The sequence below is a fragment of the Alosa pseudoharengus genome, unplaced genomic scaffold (genome assembly GCF_046254945.1).
Source record: "Alosa pseudoharengus isolate Yale_2024_CS ecotype anadromous, Long Island Sound unplaced genomic scaffold, YU_APseudo_1.1 YU_APseudo_1.1_scf_2, whole genome shotgun sequence".
Taxonomy (NCBI): Eukaryota; Metazoa; Chordata; class Actinopteri; order Clupeiformes; family Clupeidae; genus Alosa; species Alosa pseudoharengus.
In genome coordinates, this window is record NW_027468663.1 from 12,037,193 (window position 1) to 12,057,438 (window position 20,246).

A 20,246-nucleotide genomic window follows, 5' to 3' on the forward strand; every position below is an offset into this window, starting at 1 on the left:
CAGGATAGTGCGTGGCCTTCTCGAAGCTACGGCTGACGTAAACGCCCCGGCCAAGAGAGCCGTCTGTGGAGGGGATGAAGCCAAAGCGCTGGATGCGGCGGGCTGCCCTTAGAGTGGTGCCATGGTACATCATGCAGTGGTCCTCCTGGACTTTATTGTTCTCTGAGGCATGGTGAGGACCACTGACCTCTAAGGCCTTGTTCATGGTTGTCCCTGCAGGTGTTCCTATGAACAGGAGCTGTAATAGTGTTTTGGAGATAAAAAAAATTGTTTTTCCCCTGACATTGGAGCATATTTTACCTCAAGAATCATTTTATGTATGCAGATTTGAGATTTTTTATGAAAGTAACCTTCTCACAAGATTCATCCTGAAAAGCATTCTGAAACTTCTGTGATTTCCTCTGCTACTGTATATACAGCTATAGGGCAAATTTAATGCACAAATGCCATTACATGTAGCTATTAGTATATTAATAGTGATAGACTTTCAATTCATATTGAGAAACTACTTGTGACGCTTGATGTAGTCAGTTTATACATCTAGGCTACATAAAGCATGATAAACAAAGACTTAGCAGGTATTCATTGGCGAAGGATCGTTGAAGCCTGGAGTTGCTTCCAAAATGGCTATGTCCTCGGAAGTAGGCCTAGGCCTATTCTATTGCCTTCATTTTGGATATAGGCTAATATCAGACTGTTGAACAGAGACAACAGGCAATACATTGGTTTGGGTGCTTCTGAGGAAGATAATAGACTAAGGTTATAGATAATAAGACTATCTGAACATAATTAAATAAGTTGTTACCATAAGTCTCACCACGTTAATATACAGTACACTGCTAATGGATCTATCTTTTCACAGCGATAGTGTGTCACAGGCAGGCTATAGGCTACTTAATCTAACCACTTATTTCCATCCTTAGTCTTTTTTCTTACTATGACTGAAAGAAAGAGAAAAGTTAATGTTACCTGTTAGCAAAGGCGACAGCTTTGTCAAGAGGACGTTTTGACATCAACATGTGATTTTTGGCAGTGGGTTAGACATGTTAACAGATGGGCTAGGCCTATTACAAAAAAAAGACGAATACAACATTATAATTCCCACGACAGTAGGCGCATTGGAGACCAGTTGTCGATAATGTTGCGGTGTAAAATAATGAATAATAATAAAACAAATGTGTACAGGTTAGCTGAATTTGTCTTGAGCATGCGCAGGGCTAAATCATTTACCAGCCCTACTACGCAGTCGACTCCAGTCTTTGCTCCTGGACCTTGGTTGACGAAGGGAGGATGGCATACATAATTTGAACAGCTCAGAGGTAAACTCCAAACACTACCACTTAGAGAGCTGTCATGAGTGCAGGCGATTATGGGGTAAAATGTAGGAATGCAATAGTCTACTTTTGTGAATAATCGTTGCCTAATAGGCCCTTTAAACAAATGGGAAATATAAAGTGCGAATAGAGCATAGAGCAGCCTATGACAGCTAAATGCATGACAAATTCACCGTCACAGCAGAACTATAGACGCAAAAACACCTTGCAATTAAATTATAGGTAGCCTACAAACAACTTGGGGACAACTGTTGTGAATCATGAATGGAAAGGTTACTTTTAAAATGTATTCCACTACATATGCCCTACAATGATGGTTATTTTGGCACGTAGGCCTAATTGATTAGGCTACTCAAAATGAAGAAGAAGCCTAAGTATTCTGAATTTGTTTATTTAGCCAAATAACAATGGACTGAATAAGATGACATTCAACCAGAGCCAGACTAAGTGAAATAGGCCAGTGTTTAAAAGTACTGTAGCCTATGGATCAGGGAAAATTCTACTCATTTCTACTTGTGTCATTGTTTACATAATCACTCACACACACACACACAGAGTGATGTATGCAAACATTATCCTTTATTCAGATATTGAGAGGAATCGCCTAATTAACCCATTCCTCTTCATGTTTCGACCTATTACTTGTGAGACAGAAATACTGCTTTGAGACCATAGATATGTCATAACCTGTTGTGATCCTATGGAGTAAACAAGATATAAAAGGGATTGACACATCAGTAGTAATAATCATTATCACTAGATTCTCCACTGGATTCCCTTGCACCAGCATTTGTGAAAGCATCGGCACTTTCACCACAGCTGAAACCCTCTTTGTCACTGGCTTCGTCATATTCATCATCATCAGAGGATCTGTCATCGACATGATCTGGAGAGGCGTCTTGTGCATTTACATATTCATAGTAGTGTGTGGACTCATCACCAGACACACCACCTTCACTAGCGCTATTCTCTTCCTCTCTGGATTCATGGCTACTGTTGTCGGTCTCATCATCATCATCGTCATCATCATCATCTTTTTCCTCAATATCACTTTCTTCTTTATGATCTTCATCATAATCCTCATCATCCCCTTCTTCTTCATCATCATAGTTATCCCCTTCATCATCTTCATCTGTTGATTCATCATCATTGCTCTCTCGGTTGTTGCTTTGAACGGAGAGCACTCTGATTCTCTTAGGGTCCCAGACACAGTTCTCCTGACGCCCACTTTTCACCATGCCACAGTTGGGCGGGACCCAGGCCGTATTGTATCCTGCCTGGTGCCAGCTCTTCTGCAAGTGGTGGCCTTGCCTGTCAATCATTTTCACTCTGCCCACACGGACGCTCAGTTTGAGCACAGCTCGTTTCTGGCCTTTGGCTCCCCTAGGGTAGCAGGCTGCCTTGGCAAAACTGCGGCTGACATAGACACCAGGGCCAAGCATGCCATCCTCAGACCGAATGAAGCCCCTCCGCTCGATCTTTTGCGCCGCCTTCATAGTGGTTCCGTGGTACATGATGTACGTTGTCTCCCCCTTGTGGTCTGGACCCTTTTGAAGATCTTTACTAAATGTAGCTTTTCTGCTCATCTTTTGCTCCTCTGTCCTCTGTTATTCCTGAAGGAGACATTTATACACCTCAAGTTCAAGTTTAGTTTATTGCAATTTGACAACCATTGCCAAGTAAGAAAGACATAAATACATTAGATTAATAAATAGACATTTTCTGAGATCAGTCTGATGGGTCTGAGGATAGGCAAGGGAAGGACGGAAGAGTATAAATAGTTTTTACACAGTTGTCAGAATCAGAAAATGGTCACTGATAAACATATGATCAGTGAATGCAAATAACATGTAATTGGGCTGCCAGGTTGTTCTTGATCAGTGCCTCTATTCTTATTCCACTGAAGCTACAACTAGGTTAGGTAATCTCAGCTTTACAGAATTCCTTTTTTACTCAGTCACAAAAGAAACGGACTCATGCACATCAAAAATATTACATATAGTACATGTATATGAATATAGTCTGGTAGCCACTAGTTATTATGCTCTTTTAAACATACCAAACATGTCTCCAAACCTCATCAGTATTTAATTAATAGTACCTCGGGTGCACAGAATTCAAGTTTAGATGTCCTTAGATGTAGATTTGTTGAAAAGGGTGTTATGAAAAATAAAACTACCTTTTGATTTCTTTAAGTCCCTACAACACTACACCTACTACACTTCCTTGGTGACGCATGAAACCGAGTGGTTGTAAATGTGTCTAAACCATCATTACAAATTCTTTGACTATATAAAACATAGATTTGTTGAGCTTTTACCAGTGAAAAAGCATTCTCTGATAATAAGGGAAAAGTCAAAACCAAATCTCACCTCTCGATTTCACCGTCACAAGTCACTAAGTGCTGATTTTATTCTTTCACTTTCGCTTCAGCAGAAAAGCAGAGAGGTGGTGTCAATAAGCGCTATGTGACTCACTGGTTTTGTGTGGTGCGCTCAAGTTATTCAAGTCGGATTAGAAGATTCAGTAAGAACAGTAAAAATGAAGCATCCAATAATGTCTCTATACTGGCATAAAGGATGACTTTCATTTCTCTCCTCCTAGCTCTGATGTTGAATCAAAATCACAAGTTTAGCCATTTCCACTTACCTGACAGATTTTTTATGCCAGGGTCATTTGATGGCTCTGGTACGACCATGTGCGAGATGCAGCCCAAGCTTACAGTATACTCAGTTATGGAGATGACTGTTGCTTTACCTCTCCATGGCATCTCTGTGTTAGGCAGCATATTATCTGTGTTTGCTGATTCATGGGTTTCCCCTGATGAGAAGTATTGTAATCACTTTACCTGGATTGCCAAAGTGTGTGGCATTTGTTGGTACAGAAAGATTACCGTACCAATACCAAAGTGAATAAATGCATGACAAACACCTCAAAAGAATGCATAATTCATCACAAGGATCTGTTCATTTTGTGCAGTGCTGGCTCTGTCAGCATAGATGATTACTTGTTATCTATTGCCATCAAATGGTAGAATACTGCCACTACATCATACACATTTCAAGATGCACTAGTAATTCTTGTATTGACACCTGTGCAAGTGTGAACCAGTAGCTGTCATCCCTTGCCAAAACCACAAGGTGTTATTCTGAGATATGCAATCTGTCAGAATGCAATCTGTCCTCATTTAAAACCTGACAAATGCTCAAATTGGAGTCTGCGTAGTAAGTAGATTTTGGAGTGTGTTAAACAAAATATCTATCAGGTCGGGGCTAAACAATCCGAGTGCCTTCACGCCAATTGATTTCCTATTCTGAAACCCAAACGGAAATGGAAAAATGTTGCTTCTTTTAACTTGTGCTTGATAACTTAATAATTAAAAACGGGGCTTCTGTTAACTTGTGCTTATAACATATTAAAAATGGGGATTCTTTTGTGCTTGTAATAACATATTAAAAATGAAGCTTCTTTTAATTTGTGCTTGTTATAACATGTTAAAATGGGGCTTCTTTTAACTTGTGCTTGTAATAACATATTAAAAATGGGAGAAGAACCATTATCCATTTAAATTGAGTTGTGTTTTAGTTCCTTACTGTGGATTTTCATATAGTGAGTGAAACAGAAATTTTAGACATACACAGAAAAGTTGTTAAATACCTTGCGCTATAGGAAGGGGATTTCTCACAGTGGACAACCAAGCCTATGCATAATTGGCTTGTGGCAGTCGCAAATGCGCCGCATGTCGTACCCAGGATCTGTAAAGGCCTTCCATCACGGTACAACATCCTAGGCCAATCAACAACTAAGCTTAAATACTTAAATTATGCAAAAGGGTGTGATACAACAACAGCAAATGGGCTAGCAAATGCACCATGCTGTACCTGGGATCCGTAAAGGCCCTCCTTCACGGCACAACATGCGTTACCCACAGCCTGAGTACAACAGCATTTCAGCCTCTTTTATAAGCTCTATTTCATGACAGAAGATGCCTTGTTTTTCGTTGTGAATTTTGGTTTCAGAATAGGAGATCGATTGTCACAAAGTACACAGATTCCAAATCTACCCATATTTGGTTAAATCTGCTCCATATATTTAACCCTTGTAAGGAGTTCATATTTTTGTTACTCAGCCAATGTTCCCGGGTCTGGTGGACCCACCGCATTATTAGGTTTTTAAATCAATACAGTATTAACAATTTATGTAAAAATACTTATCAGATGTTAACTTTAGCTCAAATACCAATTATGGTTAATATTTGCCATTTACCCCTGTGAGATCACATTTATGAATATGTAATATGTGTATTTATGTTCTTCACAGAAAATGAGCAAAGGCCAAGAGTTTGAAAAAATAATAAATAGCATATTTTTTCTTTCAGCAAACACTGAAGACTGGTCCCACAGACCTGAACACCTTACAAAGGCTATTTTCTGGTTCTTTTCAAAATAATACTTACATATAATAATATAAAAAAATAATACATTGTAATGGAACATTAAAGTAAATCTTCCGCCATTTGTCCTTGATGGATCACACCCCAAGCCTGACTGCAGTACTGTAATACAGCAAATGCCCATTTCATGATTCTCACCACTCGTGGAACTGTGCATGGCTTGATCTATCAACTTCAATCAGGGACGTGCACAGAACTTTTGAGGGGCAGTTGTTCTGACCTGAAAAAAAACTCACGGGCTATATGAAGGACTGACAATAACAGGGTCTTTATTAGAATACACAAAGAAGTAACACTGAAACGCAGCACTAAATCACCTTACAGTAACTACTACTACTACTAATAAAATCCCTACATCAATATCCCTATCAATATCCTATCTGGCTCTCTGAATGCAGCTGATGCACTGGGTTCATCGTCCAATTACATATTATTGTTATTGCCATTATCATTATTATTTTAATGCCCACTAGTGGTATTTATGTTCTGCTCAGGCAAGATCTTTGAAATGACATGAAATGAACTAAAATAGCCTATGTTTTTTTAGATTACAATTATTTAGCATGCAGCTCTTTAACCCTGTACTTTCTAGCATGGTCCTCTCACCTCATATTTGGTGATCATCACTTAGGCCTACCTTCCTATGTGCCTCCTCCTGGTCCACATTTTCCTTACATAGTCTGGAGGCTTGTGACTGCTCCTCATCTTAAAAGTTGTATCAGCGATAGCGGGGATACGTCACTTCTGTTGATGTTCAAACAAAACAGATCAGGGTCTGAAATCGATGATACAACCTTTAAATGTAATGTAATTATGAAACATTGCCATTAGTAGGCTAAAATATGAGTGATTAATTAGGCCTGTCGCGATATTCAATAAATCAATTAATCGCATGATAAATAAAATTAGCTCGATAATTTTTCTGGCCGCGATAAATGCCATTTGCTTGTTTGTTTTCCTCGTCTCTCTCTCTCCCTCTCTCGGGTCCTTAGAGTAACGATGAGTGAACCCTCATGTCAGTCACTTGTCAGTCGCATGGTGTGTGGGGAGGCGGGACTACTGGCGTATCCTACCACAGAGTGCAGCTAAAAAGCCGCGTGAGAAGTATAGGCTACCGGTAGGCACTAGGCAGAGAGAAAGCTAGTTGCGAGTTCCAGGAGGCTACGCCTAATAAAGACAAAAAAGATGGAATTGTTTCTAAGCCAAACGCGACAGCTGCAGTGTGGGAGCATTTCGGATTTAAACCGAATGCCCGTGGTGAACCACTGAACGCGTGCGAGTCGGTGTGTCGCATTTGTTGGAAAACAGTCGCAATTAAAAGCGGCAACACAACAAACATGCATATGCATCTAAAACACAATCATCCGCTGCAGTTTTCCCAGTTGGGGAAAAAAAACACAACAAGTGGGCCGTCTTCCTCTTCCCGAGGAAAATTCTCAGAACGACAATATTATCGCTTATCGCAATAATTTCTGAGACAATTTATCGTCCAGCAAAATTTGTTATCGTGACAGGCCTATGATTAATTAATCAATTCGCCTACACAGTGTCATGTCATCTTTATCACAGTGCAAAGTCTCTGTCTCAACTGCTGGTTGGCTTTTTCGCAGCCAACTCTGCAGTGATGTGCTGCCCTTTGCTGCCTCCCTGAATTGTCTCTCCCTCTCCTGAATCTGCCTCTCAGTGGGCATCTTGGCTTCAAACAATACCCAAAGGCATTTAACCATTTTGAATAAAATAATTAATGTGATGCATTACTTTCATCATTCATTCTTCTTGCTAAAACGAAATGTGAGAAACTAACTATCAGCAGCAGACATGTCGATTAGTTTGCCTAATGCCTAGGCTATGTGATAACGGGCTGCTTGTCTGCAAGCTATCTGTTTGATTATTTAGGCTAAACGTGGCAAACTCAGCCTGGATTTATGAAGATTTTAATTCATTTAATAAAACTTGATGATGATGATCGTTCGTTTGTTATACATCACAAACTCACCATTTCCGACAACGAGGAAGTAGATGACCACAGTGATGCAAAGATTTAATATAGAAGGTTTAAAGGATAATTCCGGTATTTAGCACTTTGAGTCCCTTTTCTGGTTTGTTTTGGATGAATTAGAGTGATGGACACCGAAATTTTGACGATGGGTCCTGTCTCGACTTTCTGACTCGTTTTGAATCGCCTTTGACTGGCTGGCTATGGGCATGCACAAACATGTCCTTAAAACAACCCTTAACGTTCATTTTTAAAACTGTGCAACTCACCGAGGTTATGGACGTTCGTTGATGTTCTAAAACAAGTACAGTGGGCATTACTTCAAATTGGCCAGCTTCCCTCGCGGTCCGCGCTTAACATCACGCGGGATCACGCGACTTTAATTTGTATTTTTCCAGTGACGCTGCAATGACGCAACAACCCAAACAACCGGCAGATGTCTCTTGTGAGCAGGGTGTCTCTTAAAAAGAAATGGAGCCTGGAAAACCCTACACAGACAGACTTCACTACAGACTTTAGCAGACTGGTTTAGAAATAATTTAATAGCCAGAAATATGCCTGCCCTGCCCTAATAAAGAAATATTTGGTTAACTGCGAGTGAATCCCGTTTGCAGCCGTAGAAGAAACGCAGGACAAATTAAACATTCCGGTTTTCTCCGAGTGCAACGATGATAGACAGACATCATTTGGACAAAATATAGAGCATATTAACCTCCGTTGCTCAGCCAAATGCCTTCCTGTTACACTTTTGATGGTCACAAGGCGGTTTATTTTTTTGATTGTTAAAGAGTGTTTTTCATTTAAAGGTTTGACTTTGTGCTTATTCAGTAGAGCATTTAGTGCTCTCCCCAATCCCAGACGTTCACATTGCATGTTTATTTGTAATGGATGCAACTGCGAGATACGCGCTTGACGGCAATGAGTTGTTAACAGACATGAACCAAGACATAGCCCAGCAGCAATCTATCTAAAATAACACATACTTGAAGTACCATTCATGATATGTTGTCAAATATTGAAGTCGTGGGAAGTTTACATAATTTAAGCTGTAGGATGTTTCATTCGTCCCCCATGCTGTTTCATCAGCCAGGAGGGACGAATGAAACAAAACACTTGTTCGACTTCTCCTTAAATAACTCTTGAACGATTTTGTTCAGAGCTATACATGCAACTGTATTTGACAAAGGACAGATGTATGTTGCTAGTGACAAAATATTAACTTTTAGTGTTTTACGATGTCTTTGTCATGGGGAAGTGTTTTTCCCCATGCATTTATTCTAGGCTATTGTCAGTGACTGCCGCGAGAGAAGCGGGTTCTGTGTTTTGCGTTCATTTCAGTGACTGACGCGAGAGAAGCGGGGTCTGTGTTGTGTTGCGTTGCGTTCATTTATTTTCATTGGGCATGCCCTGCCCAATGTCCACATCTCTTCAGCACAGCAGCAGCAATGGCAACTCTTCGTTGAACTTTTAAGTGGTGTTCAATGGTGTTGCTAAGTAGGCCGAGTTAGGCCTATAGGCCTAAATCAACATTTAATTAGTTATTGGATGATATTAAAAAGAATCGGAATTATTTGTGGTTGAGCTGGAAATTTCAACTTTGTGATCAAAAAGTTTTGGATTTCATGTTGACCGCGACTTCAGAGCATTGTTACGTTGTGTCAGTGTAAAGTTATCGGAACTCCCCCTATTACCGTCCCGTATTTCTGCCGTCTTGCGTGTATATGTGTCACTTAATATCCCTTTCTATACAAACCAAGACGGCGGAGTCCTAAAGAAACGCAACCACCCACACAATAGGTGTATCTAAATTAGCTATGTACCAAAAATGAAATTTTACCGTGAGCTGTAAACAGTGTTGTAAGGCTGCGTGTACACAACCGCTTGGCGCTCCAGTGGAATTTTAATTTCATGACGAGAATTCTCGGTCTAAACGTTCATGTGCCGTTGAAACGGCGTAAATAGGCGACCCATCAGGCCAGCACTATAACTCTGAGCGTGGTGAACAAAATCGGATATTTTCAGGCAGTAAATGCTCCCGTTAAGAACCAATCCCGATTTTGTTCAAATAGCTACTGAAAAATGTAAGGTTAATTTAGCAAATGTTATTTTGAAGTGTTAAAAAACATCGTTGTTTTAGAATTTCTGAACAAAAGTGCTGATAATTGGGGGTGTTACGATAGCTAGCCTAGTCTAACCAAATATTTGTCTTACAAATCTAAACCACAGGCTCACATTAATCTAATGGGCTTTGAGACATCTGTTTTGTCTTGTGACAAAGTCTCTTGGTTCAGTTGTTTCCAGTTTCATAGAAACGAGGGTGTTACATTTGCAGTAGCCTAACTACAAAATCCAACCTAATAACGACCCCCACTCACTTGGGTTAGGTGGAAGGTGTTACAGTAATAGTCGATTGGCGTAGCCTACAGTGGACTAGGGCTGACAAAATTGCTCAAAAATGACTTTTGAATTTTCCCTCTAAAATAAACATGTAAAATGTATTTGAATATATTGGAATATCTACAGTAGGCTATATTATTTGCGCATTATGTCAATGACGCGCGTCACGTCATCTGTTTTTAACTTTTTGGAAACTTTTGAATTAACTGAAAGAAGATAAATATTTTTTTGTTAGTTTTGGAAGTTTATTTTTACGTAGCCTACAATGGCCAGTTCCGACAAAGCCGAAATTACTCCTTTTGAAACAATGCGTGCAGGTGTCAGGATCAGTTCCTGTTCTGTCTTGTCTTGTTCTCCCCGTCTAATGTTTTTCCATGTCTGCTCCTCTTGTCTTCCTGTTTGCTTTGTTTACTTCCTGTATCTTGTGCCATGTGCTCTTTTGTTTGTTTGCCATGTGCCTGTGTCTCCGCCCCTCACCTGATCCTTGTTAGTTTAATTATGGTTTCCACCTGAGTCTTGTTCCTTGTTCACCTGTGCCCTGTTAACCCCTGTGTATTTAAACCCTCTGTCTCCCATCAGTCCCCTGTCGGTCATTGATGTTGTTTTGTGGTTTGCTGTAGTGTGCATTCAGATTAAAGATTCCTGTTTTCACTAAGTGGGCCTCGATCTCGTCTTGCCGCAACTTGCCCTGCGCCTCGGTCCAGCTCTCCATACAGCTACCATGACAGCAGGCCGCGCGTTTGTATGGTTATATTGCTTGACAGGGGGGGATCCCAAGCAGCTTTCAGCCATAAGGCTACTTTGAGAACATTTCCTAATATTCAAAATTTTGAAAACTATTTCGGCATAGCCTACAGTATAAGCAGTTTAATTAAATGTAATGTTAGTTGTAAACAAACGGGCTACTTGGTGAGGCTTGGCCTCAACGATGCGCTCGTGCCTTAGATGGCAAGAAAAATCTTCACAATATAGGCCTATTAACTCATTGAGTGCCAAAAATGTAATATTACGTTTTTCCTTCCCATGCGTTGAGTGGCAAAAACGTAATATTACGTTTTTAGCTTTTTTTTTTAATTACGAAACTAGACACTCTAACACACCTTACAGTATATGTGATTTTGGGAACTCTGTGATGAATGGAAATGAAATATATATGACGATCGAAAACTCATGAAAACGCAAGATCTGGACATTTTATCTGGACGTTTGATCTTAACTCGGCTTTTGATGGTTGCCGCTTTGTTTTGAATCAGTCACTGATTAGCCTATCAGTGACATGCACGCCAGGTCAAAATCAGGTCATTTATTTTCGTGGGTTTATCACTAGGTGGCAGGTCTCGTTAGATCTCTTCCCAGAAACTTTGCTGGCAACACTTCTCAGGTGCTCGAAGAAAAAGATATTGCAGCAGGTGCGTTTTCGCCAGACAACGCTGGATGAGTCCACCTTTCTACTAAGACAAGATGACTCTGACCACGACAGGTCAAAAACATTACAAGGAGTGACTGAACACCGTACTGAGAAGGGAGTTCCATCTCCACCACGAGCCGGGCCTAGCGGAGTGGGTGGTAGGCCGAGTCGCGCTTGCAAGTGGGCACGTCCTTGCCAGAGTGCCGAATATGTCGGTGATAGTGACTCATAAAAGACGCAATATCTCCATTTCTAGAAAAAAAACAGGGATTTTGATGAAAACTAGCCACTGTTTAGCTTGGCATTTCTCAGGAACAGAGGCGTGTAGAAATACACAGTTTGCACCCACTGAGAGCTTAAAGTCTCACCTTTCAAACGAGCCATTGTATGTGTTCATAGCTATAACACAGAATATGCTGTGGCTGTACAAAAATCATCAACAATGGTCTAGATTGCTGGCACTCTAGGACAAAGCTTCCGAAAACAGCTTGGCATTCAGTGAGTTAAGGTGGTTGCTAGGGTGTTGCTAGGGTACATATTGTGGTTAGATAGATAGATAGATAGATAGATAGATACTTTATTGATCCCCACGGGGAAATTCAAGGTCTCAGTAGCATACAGACATCACACACAACATTCACTAACAGCAGAAAAAAGTAATTAAAAGTATATAATATAAAACACATAACTAAGCAATAAGGACAGTAGAAGATAAAGAATATACTAAAATACAAATAATGGGTAACGCTTTAGAATAACATGTGCTTATTAGGTATTAACAGTGCATAATAAGCAGTTAACAATTCATTACTAACAGTTAGTTAACTGTTGTTATCCTTTAATAACATTAACTAACTGTGAACATGCAGCTTGTAAGTGTTAATAAGCAGCCTTTTAAGTTACTTACAAGCATATTTGTTAACAGTTGTAAGTGTTAACAAGCAGCTTGTTAATGCTTGTTAATGGTGTATAAGACAAAGAGGTGGATAACTAATACGCTTATAAGACCTTTCTTACCTATTTGTAGTACATTTTGCAGCCCCCCAATCTAAAGCGAGGACCATGTAGCCTATAGTTCCACAAGCCCAACCTTCCTATCTCTCTATATACTGTTACTGTATCTATCTATCTAGCTTGGTTTAGCTGTGAGAAATGCACCTTCAAAATTGTTGCAGTGAGCAGGATTTGAACCCCGGTCTCCCACGTCAAAGAGTGCATCGCTACTTGTTGAGCTACACTATTGTTCCTAATTTGCTGATGAAAATGTTCATTTTGATTCTATATTCCGATGTTCTATATCATACTAGCTATGCTTTTTACAAATATGTTTCTGATGGAAAAGTGGTGTTTAATTTCCTTAATCTTAGGTCAGTTTGTCAGCAGTCTAAAGATATGCCAGCTTTGTATATAGTTTGGTTACCTAGCAACCGAGGCTTAAAGACGATAAGTGGGTGCATTCAAAGCTCTGGTTCAAAGTTGCAAACATAGGCGAACGTTCGTGATCGATTTGAAACATGTTTCAGTTTGCCCTTGAACAGAGGCGAACATTCGTGGTCTGTTTCTGCATTAATTAAACACCACTTTTCCATCAGAAACATATTTGTAAAAAGCATAGCTAGTGTGATATAGCACTTCGGAATATAGAATCAACATAAACAATTTCATCAGCTGTATAAGAAAAGTGGTGTAGCTCAAGAAGTAGCGATGCACTCTCTGATGCAGGAGACTGGGGTTTGATTCCTGCTCACAGCAACAATTTTGAAGGTGCATTTCTCACAGCTAAACCAAGCTAGATAGATAGATACAGTAACAGTATATAGAGAGATAGGAAGGTTGGGCTTGTGGAACTATAGGCTACATGGTCCTCGCTTTAGATTGGGGGGCTGCAAAATGTACTACAAATAGGTAAGAAAGGTCTTATAAGCGTATTAGTTATCCACCTCTTTGTCTTATACACCATCACCACGAATGTTCGCCTCTGTTCAAGGGCAAACTGAAACATGTTTCAAATCGATCACGAACGTTCGCCTATGTTTGCAACTTTGAACCAGAGCTTTGAATGCACCCACTTATCGTCTTTAAGCCTCGGTTGCTAGGTAACCAAACTATATACAAAGCTGGCATATCTTTAGACTGCTGACAAACTGACAAACTGTTTTATGCGTTCACTGAACAAAGATTAAGGAAATTAAACACCACTTTTCCATCAGAAACATATTTGTAAAAAGCATAGCTAGTATGATATAGAACATCGGAATATAGAATCAAAATGAACATTTTCATCAGCAAATTAGGAACAATAGTGTAGCTCAACAAGTAGCGATGCACTCTTTGACGTGGGAGACCGGGGTTCAAATCCTGCTCACTGCAACAATTTTGAAGGTGCATTTCTCACAGCTAAACCAAGCTAGATAGATAGATACAGTAACAGTATATAGAGAGATAGGAAGGTTGGGCTTGTGGAACTATAGGCTACATGGTCCTCGCTTTAGATTGGGGGGCTGCAAAATGTACTACAAATAGGTAAGAAAGGTCTTATAAGCGTATTAGTTATCCACCTCTTTGTCTTATACACCATTAACAAGCATTAACAAGCTGCTTGTTAACACTTACAACTGTTAACAAATATGCTTGTAAGTAACTTAAAAGGCTGCTTATTAACACTTACAAGCTGCATGTTCACAGTTAGTTAATGTTATTAAAGGATAACAACAGTTAACTAACTGTTAGTAATGAATTGTTAACTGCTTATTATGCACTGTTAATACCTAATAAGCACATGTTATTCTAAAGCGTTACCAAATAATGCTAAATAACACTAAATCTAAATCAAATCTAAAACCAGTATCCACATAGTGGGGGATTAATCATGAGGCGTTGGTTGCTAGGGTAATCATGTTGTTGCTGTGGGGGTTGCTAGGGTGTATATGGTGGTTGCTAAGCAAAATAATGTGGTTGCTATGGTGGTTGCTAGGGTAATCATGTTGGTTGCTATGGTGGTTGCCAGGTTGACATTATAGAGGTGGTTACTAGATTGTAGCTAGGGTAATTAAGATGGTTGCTAGGGCATTGCTAGGGTACATATGGTTGTTGCTATGCAAAATAATGCAGTTGCTATGGTGGTTGCTAGGGTAATCATGTTGGTTGCTATGGTGGTTGCTAGGTTGACATTATAGAGGTGGTTTCTAGGTTGTTGCTAGGGTACTGGTATGGTTGCTATGCTAAATAACACGGTATGGTTGCTATATAACATGTTAACACTAACTACTTACCCTCATAGTTGTCAATGTGGCAATGTAGGTTACATTTTAAATCCTTTACCTTAGTAAAGTCAGTAACACATTTTGCTCATATGTTCCAATAATTCCCTGGATAACATTGTTGTTTTGTATTGCGCAGATTTTAGAGCAGGGGTGTCAAACATAAGGCCCGGGGGCCAGATCAGGCCCGCCAGCAGGTTTCCTACCCTGATGTTCTGGGTAGGAAGGGGAAATTAGAAAAAAAAGATAGTCTTCAACAATGTGTAATAAGCAATATCTCTATGATACATTGATTAAACCTAGCACTACAAACAAGGCCGTAGCCAGGATTTTTCAAATACCGAGGTCAGGGGCATCGCTAGAAATGCTAGGAGGTTCTTCCGAGCCCCCCCCCATTTTGCCAACAACCATATACTTGTTCAGATTATAACATGTTTTGTTTATAACTTGAACCAACACACTTTTCCACAATATTATTTCTTTTAGATGCACCTGTATATCTGAGCCTTTTCCCAAATTGGCTTTGGATATTTATACTGGACCCTGCTCCATCTGTTATTAAGAATGAGCTGCTTCTCCTCATCAGAGTATCAAATGTTGCATAATTTGCAGGGTCATAGGCATAGTCATAGGCTGCAGATCTTGTAGGCTACCTTCTGACACAGTGAGTGTCACATCTTGACTCTCACTTAGGAGGGCCCTTCACCTATCATTTCCCTCTTCTCCTCTTTCTTCTCAACTGCCTGATTTCTATCCCCTGTCTCCTGTGTTGGATTTCTTAAAACAACAAGTCTCTAAATTACTGAACAATAATATAATTGATATAATTTGACAATAGGTAATATTTGTGCCATGAGATAATATCCTTCACAACATTATCCATCCTATATAACATTGATATAGCTTTGTTTACAATGCAGCAGAGCCGGACAGTAACGGAGTAGCCTACATTTACTTGAGTACAGTACTTGAGTACAATTTTGAGGGATCTGTACTTTACTCGAGTATCATTTTTGGGGAGCACTCATGACTTTACTCAAGTACATTTGAGAGGCAAATATTGTACTCTTTACTCTTTACTATTTCTATCCATAACCGTGAGTACAAAGGAAAAAAGAAAAATCTCGGAAACCCTCAATTTGTTGTTTCCCTCTCAAATGTGATTGGATTGTGCAGGCGCCACTGATTGGGACAGCCTATCAGCAATCACCTTCAGGAATCACCTTCAGACTTCTTCAAAGTCAACTCAATGGTCAGATTTAGATAAGAGCCGAAACCATGGACGAAACAATGGATGAAGACGCAGCAGGTCCATCCCGGGAATGTGCCAACCTGTGGCCCCACCTCGCCAGACTATTTCAATTTTCTGAACAAGTTAATGATAGTTTTCGCTTCAAGTGTTTCAATTACAAAATAGTATTTTGTATTTGAAATACGTATTTTAAATACATGTATTAGAAATACTGCCCATCCCTGGCAACATGGTAAAAAGATGAAAATGACTTGATTTTACTTCCAATTCATTTTACATTCTCCAAGGTATTAACATTAACATTTTTCATTACTCCATGTACGTTTCTGTACATAAATGTAAGCACTGTGGCAGTAGTAATGCAATATTTAGAAAATGTAGGCTACTCTTGTACTCTTGATACTCAAGTACTTTTAAAAACAAGTACTTCAGTACTTTTACTTAAAGGAATACGCCACCCCTAGGTGAAATTGGGTCTGTCCCCGCAGTCCCTAGAGTTGGATGAGTGAGCCAAAGCGTTTTATAGCCGACCCAGCCATTGTCCTAATCTAGAAACGGCCCGGTTAGCTTTAGCTTAGCGTAGTCGCTGTAATCCGGCGCTGCCAGCTAGCATGTCGTTGCAAAAGTGAATCAAATAACTCAAGATTTTTTATAATTATTTCTCGTAACCTGTACATTCACATCGAGTACAAATATCAATGCAAATTAACACGAAGGGATTTACTAGACCAATTTAGATTTGGAACTATTTTCGGGCATAGCACCGGCAAAGCACCGCTGCCAGGCACAAAGACATCACGCAGCATCTGAAACTGAAACATCTGACTGTTGTACTTTTACTTGTATTTGAGTAAAATTTAGCAAAGGGTATCTGTACTTTTACTCAAGTAATGAAGCTGTGTACTCTGTCCGCCTCTGCAATGCAGGTTAGCTAACTGCATCTCCACTGAATTTCAACATACATTTTCGTTATTTAGCATCTCATTGGTAGCCCTATTGCATCTAGTTATTGTATTCAACCAATTAGGCCTACATTTCTCACCTTCCCTCCTTCTCTGTCTGCTCTTCTGCTGGCTTTCCAAACGTTAACTTTGTGACAGCCTTTGTTCAGGTCAGGTGAATTAGGATTAGCCTACTGGCAGAAATTAACAAGACGTCAAGTTTATTTTTCAGTTTATTTTTAAACTATGTGAGCTGCGTTGCGTTCGTTAATTAGTTTAGGACACACTCCGCGATAGCCGACTCGACTCTACTTTCGTTTTGACATGTCAGAGGTAGGCTATCACGTGATGGTCTGTTGATGCAAAGATAATTGTCTCGTCGGCTAGGCAGAGCTAGGCCTATTTGTAGCCTAGCCTACTTAATAGATGAAACGAAACTTGAAGAAAAAAATACAGAGGACATGACCTTGGTGTCCTCTATGGTAGCTACGGCCATGACTACAAACCATCCTCAGGAAGGAAGAGGCTGAAATAACTGACATGGAAGTAGGTTATTTCAAGAGAGAAATAGCGTTAGTAGCACATGATTTGTACTTGTTTGCTTAAAGCAACACCAAAGACCTTTTCCTCTGTCGCACACACTATTTGTTTATCCAGCACCAGCTTTGCAAATAACAATGTCCACAGACAAGGTAGAATATGTTGCATGATTTTATGAAAGTACAATGTATTGCGACATCAGATGCACGTCAAATTTGTAGTTTCTCATGTATCATTCCATCGAACTACAGATCCGCTACCCGATTCGGCAAACTTACATAGTGTAGCGTCGGCGCAAAAAGACAGTGTTAGCGTTCTCCCGCGAAAGGCATGCTGGGACACGAGAGCGAACATTTGGGGGGTTTATGTCGTTATTCTCATAAGTTATAAGTGTAAAGTTAGTGTCTTTAGTGTAACATGTTTCCCTTTTAGTTTTCCCTCATGTGTGTTCCTTTTTGTGTGGGGGGCTGGACCTCCCCTGTTGGTGTAGTGTGTGTGTCTTCTTGACCTGCCCTGTGTGGATTGTCTTCTGTGTCTGTGTCCCTGCCCTCGTTCTCAGTCAATAAAGCTTGCTCTGAACAACTCTTGGCGTCCTGAAACCTTCAATCGTTACAATAGTTATATAGCCGATAGAGGGCCGCGAAGCGAAAGTGCCGTTCACCCTGTTACGAGTTGATGAACAACTGAAACGATTTTGGAAACATTATTTTAAGGTACAAAAAACTCTTTGGTGTTGCTTTAAGTAGATATGGTAAAGGAGTACAGTATTTTCCGGACTATAAGTCACACTTTTTTTCATAGTTTGGCTGGTCCTGCGACTTATAGTCAGGTGCGACTTATATATGAAAAAAATTATATAATTGAACTTGTTTTTAAATGTTAATTTATATTAACTGACATGAACCATACATGAAACATTACTGTCTACAGCCTTGAGAGAGCACTCTCAAATGCACTGTGCACTTCCTGTGCACTTTCGGTCAGAGATTAGTGCTTGCGCTATGCCTGAAACACACGTGCATACTTAAATCCTAGCCGGGCCTCAGATTCGGACAAATAAAAGCCAGTATAGAGGCTGAAGCAATAACCTACATTTAAACACAATTGTTGCTGCCAGGCATCAGCCTACGAATTTTATAAAAAAGTAAATCATGCATAATTTAAAAAATAACTACATTTAGGCTCTTAGACCTCTTTGGCTATACTAAGGTTTCCCTTGCAGCACAGCACACGTTCCATGAATGAATGAAAGGGATGCCTTATCTCGCAATAAGCGACACTCTTTCATACATGAAACTTAATAGTGAACCATTGCCATTGATAGCCTACCGGTAATGCGCTCCAAACGAAAAGTATAGGCCTATGTCTCACAGTAAAACGCAAGAAATAAAGGCCTATAGCTGACTCGAATAAGCCATGGTCCAAATAAATGTGCTGTGCTTTGCCCAGCCATTAATTTGAGGATTTAGGCTACGATACTCACTGCCATGTAATATTTGATCGCTGTTTTGCTACTAACTATCTTTCACGTGAATACGCACAGAAAGTGAAAGTAGGCCTTATATGCGCGTCGTGTCTGTAGCTGTCTGTTCACGTCCGCAATCGATTATAACGTTCCTCAAATGGAGAACACATTGATGTTCTGATTCTGTGTTCAGGCCGCTCCATTATCAGATTAACGTCAGACAGCGCTGTAAAATGTGTGAGAATTTCTCGCATTATGATGGCTAGAGTTGCGGGACTTTTATTAGTACGCCTATGCTCAATACTTAGTAATAATTTATGCGCAATACCCGCAATCCCGCGCTGAAATGTAGGCCCTGGTTTTAAATGCGCATCTTTTTTTCTCTCGCTCTCTCGGCGAGTATTGTTCTGCTGCCAGCTTGTGCCAATATATCGTCCAAAATGCTTGATTGCATTGCATTCTCCACATTTTTAGCTACATTTTCATGTACCACATCAGCATTTTTGTTCAGTGAATCTTTTTTAAATTGCTTTACGGGCCCTTGTCAGCAGCCTTCGGCTTGCCTCTTGCCACTATTCACTCTTTCGTCTTCAACATTCCCTGTAGAATTCTCAATATTTTTAGCCTCAATGTGTCCAGTTACATAGTCTGTCTGTTCTTAGTTTTGGATTTTGTGAAATAAATTTCTAAATATCACCTGCTTGCTGCAGCTTCGGTCTGCACATCCTTTTAAAACCGCATTGCATTGCATTCTCCACATTTTTAGCTAAATTTTCATGTACCACATCAGCATTTTTGTTCAGTGAATCTTTTGTAAATTGCTTTACAATTACCGTTGGGCCTATAGGCCTATTGCCTGGCTTGCCTCAGCTTCGGTCACGTCCTTTTAAAACCGTCTTTTTCTCTATCGTGAGCATTTAATCTGCTGCCAGCTTGTGACTCCACATTGCCCAAATTGCTTGATTGCATTGCATTCTCCACATTTGTAGCTAAATTTTCATGTATCATATCAGCATTTTTGTTCAGTGAATCTTTTGTAAATTGCTTTACAATTACCGTCGGGCCTATAGCCTACATTTTGGTGTACCACATGGCATTTTCTTTCAGTGAATCTTTTGCTTTGCAATTACCTTCCTGCCCTCCTCTTGGCTGCCTTCACTCCTTCGTCTTAATTAACATTAATCTTTTTGGCCTCAATAA

The 20,246-nt window shown here is 39.9% G+C and overlaps 1 protein-coding gene across 3 annotated transcripts; it reads right to left on the reverse strand.

Moving 5' to 3' along the window:
* Positions 1-1,891: 1,891 nt before the first annotated feature.
* Positions 1,892-3,762, reverse strand: LOC143135048 (uncharacterized). Of its 3 annotated transcripts, none has more exons than XM_076295777.1 (2): positions 3,707-3,762; positions 1,892-2,947 (listed from the first exon to the last, which is right to left on the reverse strand). In XM_076295777.1, the coding sequence occupies exon 2, from the start codon at positions 2,918-2,920 to the stop codon at positions 2,069-2,071; it is 852 nt and encodes a 283-aa protein (XP_076151892.1). In that variant the 5' UTR covers positions 2,921-2,947; positions 3,707-3,762; the 3' UTR covers positions 1,892-2,068. The 3 variants fall into 3 exon arrangements, with proteins under 3 accessions (XP_076151892.1, XP_076151894.1, XP_076151893.1); XM_076295779.1 differs by lacking the exon at positions 3,707-3,762 and adding an exon at positions 3,514-3,699; XM_076295778.1 differs by lacking the exon at positions 3,707-3,762 and adding an exon at positions 3,436-3,525.
* Positions 3,763-20,246: the final 16,484 nt, after the last annotated feature.